General features: G+C 40.4%; 1 protein-coding gene and 1 long non-coding RNA gene across 7 annotated transcripts; one reads left to right on the top strand and one right to left on the bottom strand.

Annotated features, from left to right (window-relative positions):
• Positions 1-143: 143 nt before the first annotated feature.
• On the bottom strand, positions 144-23762 carry THUMPD3 (THUMP domain 3 tRNA guanosine methyltransferase). 6 transcript variants are annotated; one of them, XM_065538915.1, is made up of 11 exons: positions 23236-23762; positions 23087-23137; positions 21489-21793; positions 19843-19920; positions 15181-15657; positions 12094-12224; positions 8857-8926; positions 6085-6200; positions 3446-3556; positions 2362-2485; positions 144-2171 (listed from the first exon to the last, which is right to left on the bottom strand). In XM_065538915.1, exons 3-11 carry the CDS (start codon positions 21738-21740, stop codon positions 2019-2021), a joined length of 1512 nt encoding a protein of 503 aa, XP_065394987.1. In that variant the 5' UTR covers positions 21741-21793; positions 23087-23137; positions 23236-23762; the 3' UTR covers positions 144-2018. The 6 variants fall into 6 exon arrangements, with proteins under 6 accessions (XP_065394987.1, XP_005547770.1, XP_005547773.1 ...); XM_005547713.4 differs by having other exon boundaries at positions 23677-23762; XM_005547716.4 differs by lacking the exon at positions 23087-23137.
• LOC141409706 (uncharacterized) lies at positions 7065-23818 on the top strand. The gene is made up of 4 exons (XR_012431387.1): positions 7065-7266; positions 9846-9980; positions 13386-13478; positions 23500-23818. It is a non-coding gene; the product is annotated as an uncharacterized lncRNA (long non-coding RNA).
• The last annotated feature ends 3613 nt before the right edge of the window (positions 23819-27431 follow it).

Here is a 27431-nt window from a genome sequence, read left to right as displayed (position 1 = left end):
CACATAATGAATAGGTGGCAATGTCACATATAACTCAACTCTAGGCCTTATGAATCCTGCTAATAGCCCATTGCCTATTCTAGTCACCAGATTGAAAAACAATATACTAGGGAAGAAGATGGCAAACTATTGCCCACCACATATTTGCATCAGTCTTGTCAAATTTTTATTGTAGTATTTAATAGGATTAAAGCTATGATGAATCAAGTAAAAAATTACTTCCTTAAAAACTAAGCTAGTAGGCAAAAATATTCGTTTGTTCAACAAATACCCACTCTGGCAGATACAGTACCCCGCACTTAGTGGGGAAAAAAAAAGACATCGTGGTGAAAACAGACATGGTCCTTGAATTTCCTGGTTCTGTGGGTTGCTTAATTTGAGGTTTAAATGGTTTCTTCCATCAGGTGAAAAGTTTTGTGTTCGGCCCATAAATAAAGCAGCTGGGAATTCTCATAGTGGCAAAATGGCCAGTCTAGGATATAAAATCTTCAGAAACATCTTATTTCCCATTTATTATGAAGCGTGGGGTAGGAGATCAGAGAAACCAGATGAAGATTGCTGGCTGTGCTGCTAATGTGAACTCTTCTTTCGAAGGTATTGTGTCCTTTTATTCTCAATGGAGACATCAAAAAGTATTAAGAGGAGTACTATTATAATATTAATAGGATACTGAAAATCTATCCTGAATGCATGCAGCCAGAGGCTCCAAATAATACTATGATGAGTTCCACAAAAAACCTCAACTACTCTTTGTTCCAGGGAAGCACCATTTTCCACAAAACTCTCAAGAAGGACTTGTTGGAACTGGAAAAGCAATTAAATGTGAATAGTGATCCAGGAGAAAGTAACAAACTCACGTAACTCCCAAAAGTTTTCCAAAGATATCAGCTTTTTTCTCTTGGCCTTTTAAGAAACTAGCCAACAAATACTCTGACAGGCTTGTGTTTGGTTTTGAAAACACACCTTAGTGTACTGAAAGAAAAACAATTTCTTTTAATTTGGTTTGTTGGTCCCATACCCCATCTATCAATGTATGTGCTATTTACAAATAGAAATGTTATATACTAACAGTATTTTTGCAGTACCTTTTGATAATTCCTAGACCTCTATTTTCGTTCTATGTGTTAATCTGAGTAACAGATGGATATTTTAATATTTAAGGCAGATGGTAAACTCTCCTATAGGTCTTGTGAGATTTTGTCTTACAGGCTGAACACCATTCACAAAATGTAATGCTTCATTCCTTCAGATTGAGGTAAAGAACTTGAGCAACTGGATTAGCAAAGCTGCAAAGACAATGAAATGTGGCCTAAGATATAATTATGTTCTCTGCCTTTCCTTTGGGCCAGAGTAGCTTTGCACTTGACACAATGGAAAATAGGCTATAAAGCCTGAAAATAAAATGTTCTAAACTCCAATCTCAGAGCACTTTAGTAGGCTTTTCACTAGGCACCTTGAAAGTATTTTCAACAAAATACTTATTAAGCTACCACTTCACAAGAGCTTCAAGGAAAAGCTCCTTCTTATAAATTTTTTTTTTTTTTTTTTTTTTTTGAGACGGAGTTTCACTCTTGTTGCACAGGCTGGAGTGCAATGGTGTGATCTCGGCTCACCGCAACCTCCACCACCCGGGTTCAAGTGATTCTCTAGCCTCAGCCTCCTGAGTAGCTGGGATTACAGGCGCCCACCACCACACCCGACAAAATTTTTGTATTTCTAGAAGAGGCGTGGTTTCACCATGTTCGCCAGGCTGGCCTCTGGACCTCAGGTGATCTGCACACTTCAGTCTCCCAAACTGCTGGAATTACAGTCGTGAGCCACTGTGCCTGGTCTCATAAAACTTTTAAATTCCATCACGTTACATTCACACCTTTTGCTAACCAGGATGAAGAGCCTTAAACAGGTTTAAAGAGTGCAGACTGCACTTTTGTTAATACTATTTTTCTCTGCAAGTTCTTTATGCTAACATTTCCAGTGGTGGGAAGTACAAGTACTATTAGTCATCTTCATTCTTTGTATTACCAAAGAGTTCCTTTTTCTCCATCTTGTTCTGAAGGATAAACAAAAGCTTGAGGTGTACGTATCAGTACATAAACTGCAGCACGAAGACCACCAACGTTCACCCAGACCGTATCCACCTTTCGCCATACATGTCGCATTCCAGATAATGCCTGTGTACACACAAAAACCAGAGCAATTAGGTTGACAATCTACTTTTACACCAACCAGGATTCTTAGCTGCCTGATAAGAAACCTCAGGGAAAGAGAAAACAAATCTTATCCAAACAAACATCCCCAAATCTACTCAAAAAGATCCCAAAGTTGCCAGAGGCTGCGATTTTGAGCTAATGTGTATAGCACCTTGGTAAAGCATTTTGTGTCTTGAGTAAGTAGTACAGCTCGGCCCGTGGTAGGTGTGCAGACACGGCTCATCTCCCGTAGGCAAGCTGGATAAAGGTTCCAGTTTCTCTTCTTGGATCCCATCCTATAATAGAAGGACTAGTGAGTCAAATACTGTTGCAAAAGATACAAAATAGAAGGAGTATATGAAACAAAACAGTTTCATGCATCCTGAGGCATGAAAAACAGCTGTAGTTTTAGAAACCAGACCTTTGCCATTACATGTCAATGAAATAAGCTGAGTTAGTAAATTGCTTAGAATTCTGAATCAAAAAGAATTTTTTTGGACAACTATGTTATATAACTTGCCCTCTTAGTGAGTTTAATAAGCAGTCAAACTATATGAACCAAACAAGTGATTAGAAATCATTTAGGCTGGGTGTTTTGGTGGCTCATGCCTATAATCCCAGCAGTTCGGGAGGCTGAGGCGGGTGGATCACCTGAGGTCAGGAGTTTGAGACCAGCCTGGCCAACATGGTGAAATCCCATCTTAACTAAAAATACAAAAATTAGCTGGGCATGATGGCACGTGCCCGTAATCCAAGCTACTCAGGAGGGTGAGGCAGGAGAATTGCTTGAACCCGGGAGGCAGAGGTTGCTGTGAGCCGAGATCATGCCACTGCACTCCAGCCTGGGCAACAGAACGGGGCTCTGTCTCAAAAAAAGAAAAAAAAAAAAAAAAGAAAAATCATTTATGCTGAGAAACAGAATCAGAACCAAGTCTTCCACCACCTTTTTGTGTAAAATATATAATTCAAGAATGGGCTAAAAAGTGAATTATAGGTAATTTAAAAATGAACCTCCTATGATGGTCAGGATTCAAAATGTAGTTAATACATTCCTGAGAGTTCACAGAAGAAACATAATGGGTGAATCCATCATGTTGTTCAGTGAAAAACAGCTCTGCTAAGTCTGCTAAAATTCAAGATTTTTTTCCTGACAGAATAAACACAAGGAAAATAATGACATACTTAGAAGTCTTGCAGATAGTAGTATAACAAGTGAAAGTAAAATTCATTTAAAAAAAAAACCAACCAATTCTCACCTTTTTCCAAATGGCAAATCTGTTACAATAATATCCACAGAACCAGTTCTCAATGGCAGATTACAGATATCCCACTGAACAGCATCTATGGGCAAGCCCCAGGATGGTTTGCTGTGGGGACAAAGGAAAGGTGCTTCAACATATTGTAAAGCATAAAATCGTTACAACAATTTTTGTTTCTGAAAAGAGACTGCTACAGCAAAATATAAAATGCTAAGAATATCAGTGATAATATCAACCTATTCAAAATTTAAGAAGTGGCACAAAGGTAAAAAATAGAAGGTCAGGCTGGGCATGGTGCTCGTGCCTATAATCAGCACTTTCAGGGGCTGAGGTGGGAAGATCACTGGAGTGCAGGAATTTGAGACTAGCTGCGCAACACTGTGAGACCTTGTCTCTAAAAAAATTTTTTTTTTAAAGTTAGCAAGGCATGATGGCACACACCTATAGTCCCAGCTACTCAGGAGGCTGAGGTGGGAGGATCACTTGAGCCCAGGAGTTGAAAGATGAAGTGAGCTAGGATTGTGCCACTGTACTCCAGCCTGGGTGACAGAGCAAGACCCCGTCTCAGAAAAAAAGAAAACAAACTGAAAACATGATTGTAATGCAGAGAACTGCAAAAGACAACTTTAAAAACAATGCCGAAGCAGTAAATTACATAACCGATAATATAAAAATTAAGTTGCTGATAAAACATACACTGGAAAAATCAAGCACACTAAAGAAAAGATTATGGGGCGACGTATCTGAAGAATAAAGTTTGTAAAACTAGTAATAACAGGAGACCTAAAAGAAAAACAGATATGTAAAATTGGTAAATATATAGGTAATTGTTTTAAGATGAAAAACCAAAAGGAAATATATGTACCATGCTATATAAAACAAGACTAAGAAAAAAGTTAAGATAAAAAATATAGATGACAGAAGACAGAATGAATAATAATAAATACAAAGGATTTAAATCCTCCCCATTAAGGCAAAGTAACTGGTTTAAGAAACAAAATAATGCACAGGCTAAGAACTGAAGGTAAGTCAAAGGCTATCAGCAGAAATTAAGGATTTAATTGACATTTAATGAAGAATTTAAGAAAAAAATGCAATAAAGGCAATCACTACATAATTTTTTAAAGTACATATAAAATATGTATTACAACCACATACGAATAACTGCACAAAACAAAGCGTAAGGCAAAAAATATTAAAAACCAAAGTAAAATGAATAGAAAGTACTGTACAGGTTGAGGCCAGGCACGGTGGCTCACGCCTGTAATCCCAGCACTTTGGGAGGCCATGGCGGGCAGATCATGAGGTCAGGAGATCGAGACCATCATGGCTAACAGGATGAAACAGGGTGAAAACCCGTCTCTACTAAAAATACGAAAAAAAAATTAGCTGGGCATGGTAGTGGGCACCTGTAGTCCCAGCTACTCTGGAGCGCTGAGGCAGGAGAATGGCGTGAAGCCGGGAGGCGCAGCGCTCGGTCTCCAAAAAAAAAAAAAAAAGTACAGGTTGAATAGACAAAAAGTGTAGATACAAACAAGATAAAATATTCAGAAGCTAGAAAAGAAAGTTTGTTTAAATGTTTATCAGTTTTAATTAAAAAAAAAAAAGACTGGCCATATACTAGGCTCATAAAAAAAATAAACTGAATAAACATGAAAGAACCATTCAAAATTAATTCATCACAATAAAATAAATCAGTATTTAAGAAAATTGAAACCTTCCAACTAGCCTTAATATATGTAAAAGGATTGAATGTTGATCCATAGACCAGCAGCATCAGCATTGTCCCAGAGTTTCCTGGAAAATGCAGACTCTTAGATCCCATCCCAAACTACTGAATCAAAATCTGTGTTAACAGTACTCCCAGGTGATTCACATGTACATTAATGTTTGAAAAGCACTGTCCTAAAAAATTAGATCAGAGAGACAATGAAATATATAACCAATGACTTAGTAATAAAACAGAGGAGAGGCTATATAAACTGCAGTATTTCTGTACGATGGAATTTATGTAGTGACTTTAAAAGACTATGGTCCAGGTGTGGTGACTCGTGTCTCTAACCCCAGCATTTTGGAAAGCTGAAGCGGGAGGATCTCTTGAGGCCAGGAGTTCTACACCAGCCTGGACAAAACAGCAAGACCCCCATCTCTATGAAGAATTTTAAAAATTAGCTGGGTATGGTGGCACATGCCTGTATTCATAGCTACTAGGGAGGCCGAGGCAGGAGGACTGCTTGAGCCCAGTAGGTTGAGGCTACAGTGAGCCATGATCATGCCACTGCACTCCAGCCTGAGTGACAAAATGAGACCCTGTCCCCAAAGCAAAAAAGCCTATGTAAAAATACAGTGTTTAAAATTTTGTGAAATTAAAATGAATCTATATTCTTCCAGTATGTGGGGGAAAAGACATATGAATAAGACAGAAATGAAAAATTGCATATGGTGGGGAAATTATAGCTAAAATAATGTTTTAAAAATATAATTATTTTCAATAAACTTTAAAAATGTAAATGGAGTCTCAGTGTATTCATTTTCGTAACGATGTCACAATGCACTGGGAGTTTTAATTCATAAAGTCAATATAAAAAATGATTCTCTAACACTAAAAGATGCTAAGAAATCTTTTAAATTTTTACCCTTCTTTAATTTGGCTCTTGGTCAATAAAGATGCAATGTTATTTGCTGCTCTATTCACAGCCAGTGGATTATTATCACCAGCAATATGGAAACAGTCAGTCCATTCAGTAGCCCCCTAAAAGGTAAGAGTATATGTTAAAACAAAAGTAGCAAACTGCAAAATGTGATTATTTAAATTGTCAAGAAACAAAGAGAATCCAGTGCTTCTCTAGAATGGCAAAACATTGCATGTTGTCAACTGTGCTATTTCCCTGGCTGAAAATGCCCTCTTATTCTTTCTCTGCTTGCTGAACCACTACCCATCTCGTAAGACCCAGCTCAAAACTCATGCCCTTTCGACACCAACCTTAACTCTCCAAGCAGTCTTATGTGCCGCTCCCAAAAGCACTTTGTATGTAGGTACCTCTGCCACTGCACTTGTTCCACTGTTAATTATTTCTTCCCCTTTGCGCTTCCCAACTAACCTGGGAGCTGAGGTCAGGTCTAGTATTTTCTTCAGTTCCTCATCCAGCAGCGTCTGGCACACTAAATAAATTCTAAGTAAATGCGGTTTGAAAATATTAACCAAATTAAACTGATCAAACCTATACTCTTTTGTGGTTGTGGGAGTTTACATAATCTGATATATTTGAGAACTGCAAAATAAAATGCTATTTCCAGCTGGGCATGGTGGTTCACACCTGAAATCCCAGTACTTTGGGAAGCTGAAGCAGGAGGATTTCTTGAGCCCAGGAGTTTGAGACCAGCCTGGGAACATGGCGAAACCCCATCTCTACAAAAACACAAAAATCAGCTGGGCGTGGTGGTGTGCACCTGAGTCTCAGCTACTCGAGAGGCTGAGGTGGGAGGATGGCTTAAGCCAGGGAGGCAGAGGTTGCAGGGAGCTGAGATCACACCACTGCACTCCAGCCTAGTTGACAGAGCAAGACCCTAGGTCAAAAAAAAATAATAATAAAATGCAATTTCCTTTGTATGATAGGCTTTTGAATGGTAACCACCATATCACTGGAAGGATTTTGTAATTTTAAATGAAAAACCTGTCAGCAGAACATAAATACCAAGTTGTCACATATCATTTGTGGAATGAGGTGACATGTGACCTTAGGCCTGAACAATGTTCTATGCAGATTAACAGAAGGTTTCTGACATGAAAGCTGAGAAAAGTCTGCCTCTGCTTAGGGGTGAGTAGCAAACACCTTTGTGTTCCTTTGTGAACAGTAACATACTTCTCATCCATGAGTACAGTGCTTCATAAGTTTTTCTTTTGCCCAGACACTTGAGGGTGATGACATACTCCTGTCTACAATCCTACGATGACTTCAAACAAAAGGGAAGTTGAAGTATCCCAGAAGTTTGGGTGGGTGGGGATGTAGAGGGGACCTAGAGTTTGAGGAAGCCTCTCAGTGATTCTGATTCCCCAAAATATTTTTTTTCCTCCTAAACCTATTTGGATTTTCAGCATTGGAAAGAATTGGGTTTTACAGTGTAACACTTCTAAATTAAAAAAAAAAAAAGTATTCTAGATCAAGTATTTTATACTTTGGTGAATAAATCTTTATATATACCTTGTCAATTTCTTCATAATTTTATTCATTTTGATCACATATCAGCTTAGGTTTTTCTACACTGACATCTGCATGTCTACTCTTACATGGAAATGGCTCAAACTTCATGTTTTAATTTTTTTGGCCTTTATTTTCACCCGGAGCTCTGTTGTGTATTTCTTGACATGCAGTGACTTTACCTGCTATCTCATACACATATCATGATTTCACACTAGAAAACAACACTCTGCTTTGTTCCCAGAATCCTTCTTGGTCACAAGAAGGATTGGGTTTTTACTGTGCAGTCTCTTTAAGCCACAGTAATTTCTCTAGCTCTCACAGAACACAGTCATCATGTAGACTTCTACGATTTCACTCTTGGATTTTAACTCCCAGAACACAGATAACATTTTCTAATTACAGTTTGGATTATTTCTCCCCTGGTGGTCTTGCTTTGGACTTGCTCATCTGTCTAGTTTCTACCCAGTCATATAATCTGCGGTGTCTCCCTGCAGTTTATTCAAATTGGCTTTCAGTATACTATATGGAAGAACTACTATGTTTCATACAAACTTCAGTGACTTTACTGGGAGCTCCCTCTTCTAAATTGTTTAAGAACATATAGATGATACTGATTATTCAGGGGACTCTACTGTGAAATATTCTCCATTTAGAAAATGCCTTTCCATTTCTTGCTTTGCTTTATACAGTTGTTATAAGTCCTCTCAATATCACAGTAATTTTGAAAATTAGTTAAGAGCATTTGGTATTAAGCTTGTCAGACTTCCTAAAAAATCCAAGTAATATTCATAAGTTTCCCCTTTTTACAACTATACTTATTCCCTCTAGGAACTTAAGTGGATTACAAAGAAGAAAATTGCCTTCCTCAAGTTTATGCTTATGCCTTCAATTATCTTTTCCCATTCAAGTCTACCAGTTTGTCTGTTACACAAAGAGGACTCATCAGCAGTTTGTAATTCTCAGCTTCCTCTGTAATCCAGTGAATAGATGTCACTAACAATGTATCTAGTCTAGTGGCAAATGGCTCTTTGAAATAAGTAGTTACATTCTTTACAAAAAAGTTCCAACTTTTCTATTGTTAATTGTTTTAAAACTCTTGGGTCCACTGATCCAACCATGGAGATTTCATTATGTCTAATTTGCCCACTGGGTCTTGAATATTCTGGATGTATCACTCTTATCTAAAAGCTAAAGAAATATGATTACCTCTATTGGTATTGCCCCAGTTCCACACATCGGATCAACTATTATATCATAAGGTAGAGGATCACAGAGCCTAGAGAAAAGAAAACAGCCTATGTGAAGACTCACCCAAAAGCTGAGGCTTCTATACTGATGATTCCTGAAGCTGTAAGATTGAGGACCTATCACACTAGCCTGAAGGAACACCAATCTACACATTTTAAAAATCAACTTATGGCTGGGCATGGTGACTCACGCCTGTAATCCCAGCACTTTGGGAGGCTGAGATAGGCGGATCACTTGAGGTCAGGAATTCAAGACAAGCCTGGCCAACGTGGCGAAACCTGTCTCCACTAAAAATATAAAAAATTAGCTGGGCGTGGTGGCGGGTGCCTGTAATCCCAGCTAGTAGGGAGGCTGAGACTTGCTTGAACCCAGAAGGTAGGGATTGCAGTGAGCCAAGATCATGTAAGATCCAGCCTGGGTGACAGAGCAAGACTTCGTCTCAAAAAAAAAAAGATAATAAATAAATAAATACTAAATTTTTAATGATATGTTGACTGTATATTCTATTACTCGGGAAAAAAAATCATTACATATAACTAAATCCCATTTCACTTTCAGATGAAATTTGGTTTGCAGACATCTTAAAGTACACACATGTACACACAAAGACACACCACACACATGCATACTTTTAGACAACAGTGTTATTTTCAATAGAAACCTGTATTACATTAAAAAGACTCAAAAATGTCTCAACTCAAACATGCATCAATATAAGGATACTGGCAATGAGACATTCAGTATTCCTTTCCTTTTGAATTTAAAGATAATAATCTTGACATTAAAAAATTGCTCTGTGGGAGTAGGTAATAAAAAAAAGGAAAAAAATGCTTTACTTTGAGCACTTAGTATTTGCTGGGCAAGGACTTAAGCTCTTTCCATGCATTATCTCACGGAATCCTCAGTAATGACCCTGTTAGATAATTATCATTATTCTCATTTTAAAGGTAAGCTGATGCAAGGAAACATGAAGTTACCTGCCCAGGGACACAAAACCAGTAGGTAACAGATTCAAGATTAGAGGCATTACTGTTAATGGCTTAAGTGTTATCCTCTTTATGAAGCATCCCACCCTGAAACAGGTCAGTAGGTTTCTTCCCTTCTCTTGTTCTCATCTTTTCATGTGCTGGTGTGGGACTTATCACATATATGATAACTGTTTATCTCCCTCATAAGACAGATTCTTGGGGTTAATAGTGGGTTCTTATTGTAACATTGGTCCTGCTCTATGTCCTTGTTCCTACTCCTCAACACATGGCAACAGAATCCTTGGCAACCCTCTTAAGGGGGTAAGCACCCTGTACTCCAAGCCATTCCTGATGATCGGGGTGAATAACTGACCAAAACAATGTCAATCAGATTCTCTCTTCCAGGAATTTGGAACAAAGAGCTAAAAGCCCTACGCAAGGTGGGTTGGTCGTTTGGAATTGGAAATACATAAATTTAGATGAGAAAGCATGTAGATGAGAAGCGACAAGAGTCCACAGGCTCTAAGGGGAGATAAAAATGGCTGCCCACGTTTCTGGCGGTTTTCCAAGATGTGGTTCCTACCCTTCTTGAGAACCAACATTCAGTTTTTCTGTAGAATCCCCAAGATTTCTCTTTCTTTCCAAAAAACCCTCCCTGGCACAATCATCACTTTTTTTTATCCTAAACTTGTTTACTTAGGTTTTTAATATTTGCATGCAAAATAATACCCTCTGTCTATCCCTGGTTTCTACCATATGCCTGGCAGTAGATAATGCATATTTGTTAAATTAATGAAGACTAGAAAATTTTCCTTTATCAAATGGGCCCAATTTTCTATTATTGTCATTGAATTAATATGTTAGGAAGATAAAAGATTGGAACAAAAGGAATACAGTCAGGTGCTGCATAACAATTTTCCAATCAATGGTGGACCAAATATATGAATGCAGTAATTATAACACCATATTTTTACCCTACCCTTTGTATGTTTAGATACACAAATACTTACCACTACATTACAACTGACTACAATATTCAGTACAATAACATGCTGTACAGGTTTGTAGCCCAGAAGCAATAGGAGATACCACATAGCCCAGGTGTGTAGTAGGCTACACCATCTAGATTTGTATAAGTACACTCCATGAGGTTCACACAATGATGAAATTGCACGATGACACATTTTTCAGAATGCATCCCTGTTGTTAAGTGATGCATGACTGGACTTAAAACTACCAGGACATACCAGGCACTGTATATAATAGGTATTTTGCATATGCTTCAGCATGTAATCCTCACTAATAATCCTTTAAGTCTCATATCAAATTCATTTTGCCATCTGGAAAACAGAAGCTTAGAGAAAATAAACATTTTCAAGTGGTGAAAAGCAGCACCCAATAAAAGAGAGAAGGGCAAAGGAGAAGGAAAGATAGGTCTTGCACTCTGAAAAGTGAAAAATTCTAGGATGATTCCTGGGTTGCTGTGAGTATAAAGCTTAAAAATATAAGTAAAGGCTCTTTCTGTTCATTTACACTTTACACAAATACAAATATCTGCTTTCATCTTTTTCACTGCACAGAAATGAAACAGCAAAATTTGCTCTATCTCCCAACACACATATCCTTGCTAAACAGAAATGTGGTAACTGCATTCAAGAGGTAGGTGAAAACTATCACTCTCATTTTAAAATCAAGAAAACTGGGTGCGGTGGCTCACACCTGTAATCCCAGCACTTTGGGAGGCAGAGGCGGGTGGATCACCCGAGGTCAGGTATTTGAGACGAGCCTCGCCAACATGGTGAAATGTTGTCTCTATTAAAAAATACAAAAATTATCTGGGCGTGGTGGCAGGCGCCCATAATCCCAGCTACTTGGCTGAGACAGGAGAAATACTTGAAGCCGGGAGGCAGAGGTTATAGTGAGTCGAGATCTCACCACTGCACTCCAGCCTGGGCGACAGAGTGAGACTTTGTCTCAAAAAATGAAATAAAGAAAACTGAAAAGAAATAAAGAAAACTGAGCCACCTATTAAGCAGCATTTTCAGATCACAAGGAGTCAATATTGGATAGAAGGGAAAGAAATAGATCATTAGCTTTCCTTTCTATTCTTTATCCACTACATTCCAACACAGTACCTCAAACACACATACACACAAATCAGTATTTTGGAAGGGAACATTCAAACCAAGGTGCCACTTTAAGCTGGACGGCAAACTCATTTTCTTACCTGAGCATCCCATAGGCAAGAGTTGATCTAAGAGTTGTAGGTCCAAAATGTGTTATATTTCTTCGGTGGAGACTCTCTTCAGTCAATGCAATGCCCACAATGACTTCGTTATCATGGATGTTCAAAAGAACCTATAGTAAAGTGGAACAAGACAAAATAGTTTTAGGATTGTTCAAACTGCACTTTGTAGTAAGCCTTTTCTGACCTGGGCCGGTCCCCTACTCCTGGGAGGTCACCATATTGATGCCAAACTTAGTGCGAACACCTGATCAGCATAGCACACCACAGCCCAGAACTGTCTAAAAATTTAAGACATTTAAAAAATACATATTAAAAAACCTCTAAGCCTTCAAAATATGTTTGTGTTATAAAAATTGGGGTGACATCTGGTGGTTGTAGCCAATAAATATAGTGAATTAAAAGAAAATAATAGATGTTAAAATGAACGACAAAAAGTATATACTATATGACTTCATTTATATGAAGTACAAAAATTGGCAAAACTAATTTTTGGTGGTAGCAGATTAGTGATTGCCTTGAGTGGGTACTGACTGGCAAAGGGCAAGGGGAGCCCCTGAGGTACTGGAAATACTTTGTATCTTTATCTGGATGCTAGTTACACATCGTGTATATAAGTAAAAACTTACTGAAGTGTACACTTAAGATTTGTGTACTTAATGCAAAGTATATCTCAACAAAAAAGTTTTAAAAATTGGTAAAGTCTCAAATAAAAAGTCTTATTACACTGAGTGCGGTGGCACATGCCCGTAGCTCCAGCTACTCGGGAGGCTGAGGTGGGAGGATAGCTTGAGCCTGGGAGGTCAAGGCTTCAGTGAGCCATGATTGCACCACTGCACTCCAGTCTGGGTGATACAGCGAGACCCTGTCTCAAAAGTGAACTAAACTAAAATGTTACCCAATCTTTCACCAAAAGATTTCCTGGGCTTAACCACAGCAGAAGCACAGCTGACACTCATAGCACTTCCTAATGCGAAGCACTATTCTACACATTTACATACATGGCCTCATCTCATATTCACATCCCCTAAGCTAGGTATTATTCCCCTTATAAAAGAGGATATTGAGGCACAAAGACAGCTCCTCTGAAATTCCTTTTTTTTTTTGAGACAGGGTTTGTCTCTGTCGCCCAGGATGGAGTGCAGTGGCACAATCACAGATCACTGTGGCCTGGACTTCCTAGGCTCAGGCAATCCTCTTACTTCAGCCTCCCAAGTACCTGGGACTACAGGCATATGTCATCATACTCAGCTATTTTTTTTTTTTTTTTGTAGAGACAAGGTCTCCCTATGTCGCCTAGGCTGGTCTTGAACTCCGGGCCTCAAGCAATCCTCCAATCTCGATCTCCCAAAGTGCTGAGATTACAGGTATGTGTCACCACACCCAGCCTCCTCTGGGATTTAACCCAATGCGGCACGGCTCCAGAAACTGTCCTCTGAATCACCTTGCTAACTTTTAGACATCACTGTTCTAGTTAACCTATTCATTTTCTTTTTTAAAAAATTTCTTTTATTTTTAGTAGAGACAGGGTCTCCCTGTTTTGCCCAGGCTGGTCTCGAATTCTTAGGCTCAAGCGATCTGCCTGCCGCGGCCTCCCAAAGTACTGGAATTACAGGTGTGAGCCACCTATTCATTTTCATGGCAGTATATGAGGAAAAAAAGGAATGGGGAATTAGACTACTGATTTGACATGAACAAAAAAGTTAGAATCAGTGACTTGCCCCAGATTCAAGTACACCAAAAGCAACAGAAATTGGCTCTTTGGTAAATACATCAGCTGCTATAGACGTTTTAAGCTGTCAGAGTCTTAACGACTCTAGTTCCTATGGCTCACATGTCAATCACCTAGGTAAAAGAGGATTAAGACCAAGGAAAGTAAACATACTAAAATGAGGTACCTGGCTTTGGAAATCTAGCAGAATTTAAGAAAGAGGAGAGCTGACTCTACGACGAGTATTAGCAAAGATGTCCTGATTTGAGAAGGTCAGGGTTTGTTTAAAAAACGTACTTTTCTTTTTTTTTTTTTTTGGGAGATGGAGTCTTGCTTTGTCACCCAGGCTGGAGTGCAGTGTCATGATCTCGGCTCACTGCAACCTCCACCTCCCTGGTTCAAGTGATCCTCAGCCTCCCCAGTAGCTGGGATCACAGGAGCGTGCCATCACACCAGGCCAATTTTTGTATTTTTAGTAGAGACCAGGTTTCACCATGTTGGCCATGCTGGTCTCGAATTCCTGACCTCAAGTGATCCACCTGCCTCAGCCTCCCAAAGTGCTGGGATTACAGGCATGAGCCACTGCGCCCAGCCTTATTTTATTTTTTCAGTAGCAAAGCTCTGCAACCAAGACACACAAAAACAAAATAACTATTTTAATTCTGGTTGAATTTTATAATATGAAAGTCCACATAATACAGTAAAAGAGTACTCTATTAGAAATCAGGCCAGGTGTGGTGGCTCATGCCTGTAATCCTGGCACTTTAGGAGACCAAGACAGGCAGATCACTACAGGAGTTCGAGACCAGCCTAGCCAACATGGTGAAACCCCATGTCTACTAAAAAATACAAAAATTAACCAGGTGTGGTGGCATGTGCCTGTAGCCCCAGTTACTTGGGAGGCTGAGCACAAGAATCACTTGAACCAGGAAGGTAGAGGCTGCAGTAGGCTGAGATCATACCACTGCACTCCAGCCTGGGTGACAGAGCAAGACTCTGTCTCGAAAAAGAAAAAGAAAACAGACAACTCAACCTTGATAGCTTCCATCTGCGGAGCACTTAGTGTATGCAAGGTATTGCACCAAATATTTTAAATGTACCTTATTTAACCTTCAGGATAACTTTAAAGGTGTATACTATTATTGGCTCCATTTGAAACAGAGACTCAGAGACTATCTAGTCCAAAGTTACACAGTTGTGGCGTCAAAATTTGGATCTAAATCTGTCTCCAAAGACTATGCTCTTCTTAACCACACCCTACTATTTCAATTTAATTGTGCATAACACTGGGTTAGTCTGAAAATTCTACAAATCTGTGACAGCACTCTTCAATCACCACAGTCAGAGCCTATACCTACCTCCACATCAAAGTTGGTCATATCAGCCTTCCACTTAAAATAATCTTGAACAGCACCCCCAAAATCTCTTGCAGCCTCATTTGAGGTAAAGCAATGTTTCTCTCCTGCCCTGTTGCATGTGACTCTAAACTTTAGCACTTGAGGCTCAGTTTCTTCTTTTGAGCTTTCATCAGTCTCATCTTTGGAAGATGCCAAATCATCACCTACTAATGTTGACACCTCCTCTTTGATGGCTGGATTTTCATAATAATCTAAGATATGAGAATCTAAAGCATGGCTAGTGAACTCTTTTTTAACATTTCTCTGATTGATTTTGACTTCTTGTCCATTATTAATCTTCTCTTTACTTAAATTCTGATTTATCTTTTTGCGCTTTGCTTTTTTCTTTTTAAAACTGGCATTAATTTTCCACACTTTTAAGGGGTTTGACCATGGGAGTTTTCCAGCCAAGTCTTCAAAATCCTTTAGAACTTCTTCCTGTAAAGGACAGAGAAAGAAATTCGTTCATTTTCCACCACTATAATCAAACAAATAAATCTCTACTTTGCTTACAGACAGTTAGTATCCATGGGGAACATTGGTTCTAGGACCCCCAAAGACACCAAAACCCAAAGATGCTTAAAAGTCCCTCATATCAAATGGTATAGTGTCTGCATATGACCTACACACATCCTCTCAAGAGTACCTTAAATCATCTCTGTATTACCTATGATACCTGATACAATGTAAATGCTACGGAAATAGTTTTTATACTGTATTGTTTGGGAAATAATGATAAGAAGAAAAGTGTGGGCTGCATATGGTAGCTCACGCCTGTAATCCCAGCACTTTAGGAGGCTGAAGCAGGTGGATTACTTGAACTCAGGAGTTTGAGACCAGACTCGGCAACATGGCAAAACTCTGTCTCTACAAAAAAAATACAAAAATTAGCTGGGCATGGTGGCACGTGCCTGTAGTCCCAGCTACAAAGGAAGCTGAGATGGGAGGCCTGCTTGAGCCTGGGAGGTGAAGGCTCCAATGAGCTATGATCACGCCACTGCACTCCAGCTTAGACAACAGAGCAAGATCCTGTCTCAAAAAATAAACCTTTTACAAAAAAGAATGAACACTGACTACAATACTCTTAAGGAAAGAAAGCTTAACTCCAAATTTTATGCCCAAACTATCAGCCAAATATAAAGGTGAAAGACAAACATTTCTGAACTCATGCCATTCAACAGATACAAATTTTAACAAAAGGACAAATAGTGTGCTATAATCTATTTAATTATATCACTAAAATGAAAAAATGTAGGGATTGTGACTATAAAGCAGAAGGTAAATGTTACAAACTGGCATGTAAATGGGCATACTGATACCCTCATCTCTTATACCCAGAAGTCCGAGGATAGAAGTTAAAAGCTGATAAATAAAATGTAAGTATATTTAAAGGTTTAAGGGTGAACACTAAGAAAAATAACTGAAAAATAAAGGAAAAAAAGTATAAATATGCCAATTTCATCATTGCTCTTAGCAGGGATTCAAAAAATACTGCGTATATATGATAGATAAGGTAGATAATATCAAATTGTAGTTATAAAGGTAACAGCTAGAACACACACACACAAACCTTCCAAACTATTAGAAAACACAGGCACATGAAAAAAGTAAACAAGACATAATGTAGAGATTTTTCAAATTAAGAAAAAGCAAAAAGTATAAGCATGACAAAACTAAGACTACACAGTTGTCATTATCAATAAATATCAGTGGGATAAACACGAAGATGACACTCAGTTTGAGTATGTACAAGAATTTACATAGTGTATTTGTTGCACCACTGTAACAGCAAAAGAATGTGAAAAACCCTCATGCCCTGAAATGGGACTGGTTAAATTATAATACAGCCAAACAATGGAGTATACACAGCCAACTCCAGCAATGATACTGCCAGGATCTCCAGCATATAGGTTGAGCATTCCTAATCTCAAAGTCCAAAATCCAAAACCTAAAACTTTTTTGAAGTGCCAACATGATGCCACACAGGTAGCGGAGATAATGACACCTTTGCTTTCTGATGGTTCAGTGTACACAAACTTTGTTTCATGTATAAATTATTTTAAAAATCATATAAAATTACCCTCAAGCTATATGCATAACATATATATGAAACAAATGAATCTTGTGTTTATAAATAGGTTCCATCCTCAGAGTATTTCTTTTTTTTTTTCTTGAGACGGAGTCTTGCTCTGTCACTCAGGCTAGGGTGCAGTGGAGCGATCTCGGCTCACTGCAACCTCTGCCTCCCAGGTTCAAGCGATTCTCCTACCTCAGCCTCCTGAGTAGCTGGAATTACAGGAGCCCGCCACTGCTAATTTTTTGTATTTTTAGTAGAGACGGTGTTTCACCAACTTGGCCAGGCTGGTCTGAAACTCCTGACCTCGTGATCCACCTGCCTTGGCTTCCCAAAGTGCTGGGATTACAGGCGTGAGCCACTGCACCCAGACCAGAGTATTTCAAAAAACAAACAAACAAAAATCCAAAACATTTCTGGTCCCAAGTATTTCAGATAAGGGATACTCAACTCGTATATGGAAAAAAAAAGCATAGCACAGAAAAGTATGTACGCTATGCTTTCATTTGTGTAAATAAAATACATTTATTAGTAAAATATCTCCAGAAGAACACCCAACAAATTGGTGATAGTTGTTGCCTCCAGGGAGGGAGCTGCATAGCACGGGGATACAGGAACAAAGACTTACTTTTCACTCTATATCCTTTCAGTCTTTACAAGTTTGCTCCAAATACATGTATTAACTAGTTTAAAAAAATCTATATAAATCAGATTTGTTCACACTTTTAAAAAGGCAGACGGAGGCCGGGCGCAGTGGCTCACACCTGTAATCCTAGCACTTTGATAGGCCAAGACGGGTGGAACATGAGGTCAGGAATTCAAGACCAGCCTGGCCAAGATGCTGAAACCCCATCTCTACTAAAAAACCCCAAAAAATTAGCCCGGTGTGGTGGCAGGCACCCATAGTCCCAGCTACTCGGGAGGCTGAGGCAGGAGAATGGCGTGAACCCGGGAGGTGGAGGCTGCAGTGAGCCGAGATCACACCACTGCACTCCAGCCTGGGCGACAGAGCGAGACTCCGTCTCAAAAAAAAAAAAAAAAAAAAAAAAATTAGCCGGGTGTGGCAGCATACACCTGTAGTCCCAGATACTCAGGAGGCTGAGGCAGGAGAATCACTTGAACCTGGGTGGCAGAGGTTGCAGTGAGCCAAGATCATGCCACTGCACTCCAGCCTAGGCAACAGAGCAAGACTCCATCCCAAAAAAAAAAAAAAAAAAAAATGCGGGGATGGAGGTGGGGAATGGGGGTCAGGTGCAATGGCTCACACCTGTAATCCCAGCACTTTGGGAGGCTTAAGTGGAAGGATTACTGGAGCCCAGAAGTTTGAGACCAGCCTGGGCAACACAGTGAGACCCCATTTCAATACATTTTTTTTTTTGAGACTTAGAGTCTCGTTCTGTCACCCGGGCTAGAGTGCAGTGGCTCAGTCTCTGCTCACTACAAGCTCTGCCTCCCCAGGTTCACGCCATTCTCCTGCCTCAGCCTCCCGAGTAGCTGGGACTACAGGCGCCCGTCACCGCGCCCGGCTCATTTTTTGTATTTTTAGTAGAGACGGGGTTTCACCGTGTTAGCCAGGATGGTCTCGATCTCCTGACCTCGTGACCCGCCCACCTCGGCCTCTCAAAGTGCTGGGATTACAGGTGTGAGCCACCACGCCCGGCCCCACTCTCAATATTTTTTAAAAGATGGGGGTGGGGGCTAATAAATTCATGATTATCAACTGAATACTTAAAAATAACAGAACTCATTAGAATGATTTAAGCTTTTCTAAAAGTTAGATTTTTGTTAATAAAATTTTTATCTATTTTCAGTCTGACTTCTTTTAGGTCTGGTCTTGTTTTCTTCTAGGCTGTGGTTTCATACAACTTTGGTTTTTGAATAACGTTTTGGAAATCAACATGTTTGCCAATAAATAAAAGTTAGACAATTAGGCGGCATATCACAGTTGTTTTTAAAAAGATTACTTCTCAGATAGGTAAAACCGATAGAAAAATGTTTTTAAGCAGTGAACTCTAGAAACCTAACCAAAAAGCAGTGTGGAAAAAACCTAAAGCCTTGCTGCAATCTATTTTCAACCTTCAGCTTAGGCAGCAGCTGAATATTTAGGATTCAGATGCTAAATACATATTGGAGACAAAGCTGTTGTCCTAACAACTGAAGGAGTATTTAGATATCACTTTGGCTTTATTTCAAAAAATGAAGAAACAGAAGAAAGCAGAGCAAAAGCAGGATGGCGAGGAAGTGTTATCTGTAGAAGACACAAATTGTCACTTGTTCTTTGGTTCATGTTCTGGAAGCAATTCTATTTTGGAACTAAATATATGTAAAAGCAAAGCAAATCTAAGGTTTATATCTTTTATAAATAAAACAGTGTGTTTTCTTTCTTATAAACTTTAATGATTTTCAATACTAATTTTTAAAAAACATCTTTTGGGATAGACTGTCAGCAAAACTCTAGATTTATTGTAAAAGCCTCCCAGTATTCTCTATTACAAAGACTACAGTAATGCTCAATTTTCACAGACTGTGAAATGTTTGCGATAGCTCACCTTTATTTGTTTGAATTGGTAATCTTGAAATTCCTGAACCACCACAAATAAGTTGTCAACTGATCTAAGACAATGAACCTGGGTGAAAAAAAAGAAACACACTTCTGAGAAAGCTTTTGAACAGCACAAGCTATCAACAATTAAGTATTTAAAAAATCAGGAATGGTAGTTTTAAAGCAGCTACTAACTATATTTTATATTTTTAAAATGTTCCATCTCCCTAGTTTCTCATCTCTTTGGTTACCAATCAGCTTTCCCCTAGAGAAAGGGAAAAAGGGCACATGGAAAGAGAGAAGCATGAAGTGTTTTGTGGGAAACATGTCTTTCGTGGGAGAAGAGAAAGGTCAAGTCACTCAAGTGGGCTCTATCATATTTCCTCGATGGCTTTCTATGGTACACTGTATGCTGCAATGGTTAAAAGTAGCGGATTTGAGCTCCAGTTCTGTGATTACTAGCTGAGTGACCCTGAGGAAATTATTTATGTGTCCTAAGCCTAATGATTAATGAGGATAATAATAGTGTCTATCTTCACAACACTGCTGAGGGTATTGGCTAAAATACTGGATGGAAAACATCTGCTTACCAATTCATCCCACAGATATTTTTTGGGTACCTACTATATGCCAGACACTAAGAGCTTGGGATATATTGGTGGAAAAAAAACAGACAACAATCCTTGCCCTCTTGCTGCTTACGTGGTAATGAGATATATCTTAGCTTTATTATAGTGAGATTGCAGTTTTCTGACCTTCACTTTTTACCTTGAGTGAATTCTAATTACTTCTGAGCAAGAATTTTTGATGCAGGTTAAAAGGCAAATCTCTTTTATGTTTCATCACCAAAGGTTAAACATCTGCTAGATGCTGAAGTAAATAAAAACTGAGATACTTAAAGAATTTCTTAAGTTGAACAGTACTCTTTCTGGTGAATTCAATCCTCAAGAAATACTAGATCACCTCTAAAAATGTAGCAATCCTACTACAGGTTGAGCATCCCAAATCTAAAAATCTGAAACTTTTTGAGCCCCAACACAATGCTCAAAGGAAATGCTCAGTGCAGCATTTCGGATTTTCAGATTAGAAATGCTCAACTGGCAGGCTGGGCGCGGTGGCTCAAGCCTGTATTCCCAGCACTTTGGGAGGCCGAGGCGGTTGGACCATGAGGTCAGGAGTTCGAGACCAGCCTGGTCAGGATGGTGAAACCCCGTTTCTACTAAATATACAAAAATTAGCTGGATGTGCTGGCAGGCGCCTGTAGTCCCAGCTACTCGGGAGAATCGCTTGAACCTGGGAGGTGGAGGATGCAGTGAGCCGAGACCGCCCCACTGCACTCCAGCCTGGTGACAGAGCAAGACTCTGTCTCAAAAAAAAAAAAAAAAAATGCTAAAGTGGCAAGTATAATGCAAATATTCCAAAACTCCCCCCGCCCTCCTCCAAAAATCTGAAACACTTCTGGTCCTAAGGGATACTGAAACTACAGTCAAAATTACAAATCAGTACTCAATAGAAAATGCACTAACTTTAAAATCTCCTGATTTGGGGCAGAGCAATGAAAATCAGAAAGGATTCCAGAAGGGTCTGTAAAATGAAAAGTAACCATAAAACGATCAACTTAGAAAACTATTTTAAATATTGCTTCATTCAAACCTGTGCCAGACTTTCCACTGAAATGACAAAATATATCTTGCCACGGTCTCTGCTGATTTTGCATGATGACCCAAGTTTCTCTCTCACTTCATCTGCAGCTGTTTGCTCAAAGCCAGTAGGTACAGTGGCTCCAATAGTGACTAGAAGCTCAGATTCACTTCTGAGGTCACTTTCCGTCACTTGTACAGAGCTCTGGTTCTCATGAAGGTTCACATCTAGGAGTTGGTTAGTGGCTTCTTCAATGTCACACATGTTGGCTGTGCTTCCAAGATCCCTAACACTGTCTCTTTAAAAGCAGTACTGTCCTTTAAAAGAGAAAGAAATAAAGCCCAAATATTGTCATCTCATATTTCAGTTATAATTAAAAACATGGGCTCTGAAGGGCAGGAAGAAGAAGGCAACACACCTGATAAATAGTCACCAAAGTAAAAAGGGTTGAATAAACATGGGCACAGAGCGCAGGTTGTAAAACGTGATGTTATTATTAAACAAGCAATACAGATACATGGGAGAAAAAGAGGCCAGAAGTATTTCCATAGCATGCAACATTTGCTTTGGGGTAACCCATGTTGACAAAAGCCATTTCATAACTACAATAGAAACTGCAGATTACACTCAAATACATTTCTGCATCTAGATGTTAAGAACATGGTTAGTTAAGAATATAGGGCCTGGCTGGGTGTGGTGGCTCACACCTGTAATCCTAGCACTCTGGGAGGCCGAGGCGGGAGGATTGCCTGAGGTCAGGAGTTTCAGACCAGCCTGGCCAACATGGTAAAACCCTGTCTCTACTAAAAATACAAACATTAGCCAGGTGTGGTGGTGGGAGCCTGTAATCCCAGCTACTTGGGAGGCTGAGGGACGACAACTGCTTGAACCTGGGAGGTGGAGATTGCAGCGAGCCGAGATCATGCCACTGCACTCTGACCTGGGTGATAGAACAAGACTCTGTCTCAAAAAAATAAATAAAATAAATAATAATAAAAATATGTGGCTTTTGGAGTTTCAGATAGATACAGGTTTGAATTTTTGCCTCCACCATCATAGGTTGAATGGCAAATTAATTCTCCCAAGCCTCCAAATTTAATTAAGTAATTAGTAATACCTCTTTCCTAGAGTTGTTAGGAGACAAGCGAGAATTAACTAATACCTCTTTCCTAGAGTGGTTAGGAGACAAGTGAGAGTAGTAAACGACCAGGCCAATAAGTAAAACTTATTAATAGGCTCTCTTCTTCCCTCCTGTGAAGTAGACAGCACTTCATGCATTTTAAAATGATTAACTGGGCTGGGCACACTGGCTCGTGCCCGTAATCCCAGCACTTTGGGGAGCTAAGGCGAGTAGATGGGTTGAGGTCGAGACCAATCTGCGTAATATGGCAAAACCTCATCTCTACCAAAAATACAAAAAATAGCTGGGCGTGGTGGTGGGCACTTGTAGTCCCAGCTACTTGGAAGGCTGAGGTGGGAGGACTGCACTCCAGCCTGGGCGACACTGTGAGGCCCTGTCTCAAAAAAGAAAAGAAAAAATTAAAAATAAAAATGGTTAACGGAACACTTGCTATCTAATGATTACAAACATTCAAATGCCTACTACTTGCCAGACTCTGGGATCCACAGATGGGCATCAGGACAGAAATCTTGGAAGTAACCTGAAATAGTAAAACAAACTTCCTATGCATAAGCTTTTGTGTGTGCTTGGGGCGGGGGCCGGGGGAAGTATTAGAGAGGTGGAGGGTCCATAACTTACACCAGGTTTTCAAAGGGTTTGTGACCCAAAATAAGTGAGTACATAACACCTATACTGTCCTTGTGCTGTGCCAGCGATACAAGACAGCGTTTAATACAACGTCAGTTCCCGCCGTTAAGAAAGTGACAGTCACTGTGAATACAATCTCCATCTTCTAAAAAAGGCAGCTGAGGTCAGCTAAAGGGCGCGTTCCGCACAAGGTCAGAGAGCCAATGAGAGGCGCAGAATGGAAGAAAACTCACGTCTCCCAATTCCCACCCACAGGGCCCTGGGAATCCTAGGAAGCAGGTAAAGGCCTGGGAGACGGAGCAAGATGGGCTCCGCCACGAGACCGGGCTGAAGTCCGGCCCGGCGCCGGCCTCGGCTGCAAAAGGAAGGCCGCCCCTCTCTCCCCAAGCGGAAACACCAGAGGAGCCACACTCGGCCGTTCCCGTCAGTTACCGGCCGCCAGCGAAGACTCTTTCAGCTCCCGCACTCCATTGGCCTCTCGCGGTCAGCCCACGCCGCCGGAAGCCGCCCCCGGAAACGGAAGTCAGGCTGCGGGTCACGGTGGCTCCGCACTAGCGGCCGGTGCCCGCACAAGGTAGCGGGGGGGCGGGAAAGGAGCATGCGCTGGAAGCTCTGTGCTCTTGGTTTTGAGGATCGTCAGCAAGCCGAAAGCGGACTGTCAGGGGCCTAGTGCCCTATCATGGTATTTGCTAACGTTTAGAGAGTGCTTCCCCTTGCCGAGCACTGGGTAAGCGCTTTACATGCGTCATCTCATTTGGAACAAGTCTCTTTTGTTCCAGCACCTATGAAGTGGCAGTGGCTGATTTCTGTTTTAAAGCTGGAGAAACTGAGTCTCTCTAGCTTAAATATCTTTCCCAAAATGTCATGCCACCAGTTCCTGATTTCTGTATTGCCATCACTATTTTAGCACTGTTTACTTAATATTTTCCTTTAGTTAAAAAAAAAAAGCCGGGCGCGGTGGCTCACGCCTGTAATCCCAGCACTTTGGGAGGCCGAGGCGGGCGGATCACAAGGTCAGGAGATCGAGACCACGGTGAAACCCCGTCTCTACTAAAAATACAAAAAATTAGCCGGGTGCGGTGGCGGGCGCCTGTAGTCCCAGCTACTCAGGAGGCTGAGGCAGGAGAATGGCGTAAACCCAGGAGGCGGAGCTTGCAGTGAGCCGAGATCGCGCCACTGCACTCCAGCCTGGGCGACAGAGCGAGACTCCGTCTCAAAAAAAAAAAAAAAAAAAAAAAAAAAAAAAAAAAAAAAAAGAAATAGTGGGGCTCACTATGTTGCCTAAGCTGGTCTCGAACACCTGGGCTCAAGTGATTCTTCTATCTAGCCCTCCTGAAGTGCTGGTATTACAGGCATGAGCCACTGTGCCCAATCAGATGAACTTTATTTTTCATAAAGTGTTGAACCTGGCCGGGCACAGTGGCTCACGCCTGTAATCCCAGCACTTTGGGAGGCTGAGGCGGGTGGATCACTTGAGGTCAGGAGTTTGAGGCCAGCTCGGCCAACATGGTGAAACCCTGTCTCTACTAAAAATACAAAAATTAGCTGGATGTGGTGGTCTGCACTTGTAGTCCCAGCTACTTGGGAAGATGAAGCAGAATTGCTTGAACCCGGGAGGCGGAGGTTGCAGGGAGCCAAGATTCTGCCACTGCACTCCAGTCTGGGAGCAAGACATCATCTCAAAAAAAAAAAAAAAAAAAAAAAAAAGGGTTGAACCTGCATGGTAGCCATTTTGACAGACTGGGAAGCCTAGCTTCCAGCCAGAAGCCAAAAATAGAAAAACAGACACTTCCAGGGTTGGAAGAATAAGACAGGGATTTATGCTAATTACAGTGGCCAAATATACATGTTAAATATACTGTAGGAGGGGTCATGAATATTTATGAAAGGAGCAACTTGGGGATGTGCAGTTGAACTTCATGACTCTCTATGGATCCCATGTTTAAAAAATGGTGGCCTTAGCATTATCCAAGGGTGGCGTTTTCTACCCCTTGACTTCAAAAGGTGAAGCAGGGACATGAAAACCCTCACTGCACGTCCCGTGTAGACTGGCCAGAACCACTCCCTGGATAGTCGGTGGTCTCTTACCAGGAAGGAATGCTGGTCGGTTGTTCTGTTGAAACTGCAAATGGGAGGGTCAGCATCAAGCTGGTGGAGTGAGTCTTTCAAAAGGGCTGCTTTCTGTTTAACCTTTAGGAAAGAAAATCTAATGGCGATTATAGAGGGAGGGGTTATAAAGAGGTGTGTCCAACTTCCCATCCTGTCATGAGTAGTAACTCAGCTTCCAAGTTTTTTCTAGGGTCTTCTTGGCCAAGAGAGGGCCTGTTCAGTCAGTTAGGGGGCATAGAATTTTATTTTTCTCAGTTGATAAAAGTTAACTTACTGTAAAAAGAAACTTAACAACCCAACAACAAAAAGTAAACCGAATTTAAAAACAAAATAAAACCAAAGAGAACACAATTTATAAATGTGCAAAGGGGCTGGGAGTGGTGGCTCATGCCTGTAGTCCCAGCACTTTGGGAGACTGAGGTTAGTGGATCACTTGAGCTCAGGAGTTTGAGACTAGCCCTGGCAACATGGCAAAACTCTGTCGCTACAAAAAAATAGCAAAAATTAGCTGGGCATGGTGGCACTCACCTGTAATCCCAGCTACTCGGGAGGCTGAGACAGGAGAATAGCTTGAGCTGGTGAGGTTGAGGCTGTAATGAGTTATGGTCACACCACTGCACTCCAGCCCAGGTGACAGAATGAGACCTTGTCTCAAAAATAAAATAAAAAATATGTAAAGGGCTTGAATAGATATTTCTCCAAAGGTAGACAAATGGCCAATAAGCACATGAAAAGATGCTGAACATCAGTAGTCACTAGGGAATTGCAAATTAATCACAATGGGATACTCATCAAAATGCCTAAAAGTGAAAACCAAAAAATCAACAGTTCCAAGTTCAAATGAGTATGTGGGGCAATGAAACACTTATACATTGCTGATGAAAATGCAAAATGATATATCCCCTGGTATGGTTTAGCTCTGTGTCCCCACCCAAATTTCATCTTGAATTATACTCCCATAATTCCCACGTGTTGTGGGAGGGACCCAGTGGGAGATAATTGAATCACAGGGGTGGTTCCCCGCATACTGTTCTTGTGGTAGTGAATAAGTCTCACAAGATCTGATGGTTTGATAAGGGGTTTCCACTTTTGCTTCTCTCATTCTCTCTCTTGCCGTTGCCATATAAGAAGTGCCTTTCACCTTCCACCATGATTGTGAGGCCTTCCTAGCCACATGGAACTGTAAGTCCATTAAACCTCTTTTGTTTTGCAGATTGCCCAGTCTTGGGTATGTCTCTATCAGCAGTGTGAAAATGGACTAATACACATCCATTGGAAAACAATTTAGCCTTTCCTCAAAAAATTAAACATAGAACATATTACTCACTAATTCCACTACAGATAATTTCCAACTTAGGATGGTTTGACTTACACTTTTTTGACTTTACAATGGGCTTATGGGTTATAATGCATTTTTAACTTACAATATTTTCTATGTATGGTGAGTTTATTGGGATATAATCCCACTGTAAGTCAAGGAAAATCTGTAATAGCTTTATACCCGAGAAGATTGAAAACAGGTGTTCAAACAAAAACTTGTACACAAACTGGTCATGCTGGCTCATGCCTGTAATTCCAGCAATTTGGGAGGCAGAGGTGGGAAGATTGCTTGAGCCCAAGAGTTCGAGAACAGCCTGGACAACATAGGGAGACCTGTCTCTATAAAAAATTTAGAAAGTAGCTGGGTGTGGTGGCACTCACTTGTGGTACCAGGTACTCAAGAGGCTGACATGGGAGGATTGCTTGGGCCCAGGAGTTCGAGTCTGCAGTGAACTATGATTGCACCACTATACTCCAACCTGGGCGACAGAGTTCCCATCTCTAAACAACAAAAACAACAACTTGTACACAACTGTGCCTAGCAGCCTTATTGATTTAGCCAAAAAGTGGAAACAACCCAAATGTTCATCAGCTAGTGAGCAGATAAACAAGTGTGTTGTATCTATACAGTAGAATATTATTTGATCATAAAAAGGAATGGAATACTGTGATATTATGATACATTCGTTTTCATCCACAGTTCCTAGCTCATTTTTTGATGTGGTTGTCCATGCTTCAATCATGAGCAACCAATGAAG

The sequence above is a fragment of the Macaca fascicularis genome, chromosome 2 (genome assembly GCF_037993035.2).
Source record: "Macaca fascicularis isolate 582-1 chromosome 2, T2T-MFA8v1.1".
NCBI lineage: Eukaryota > Metazoa > Chordata > Mammalia > Primates > Cercopithecidae > Macaca > Macaca fascicularis.
The sequence above is the reverse complement of the archived record's forward strand: the minus strand, read 5'-3'. Positions and strand labels throughout refer to the sequence as shown.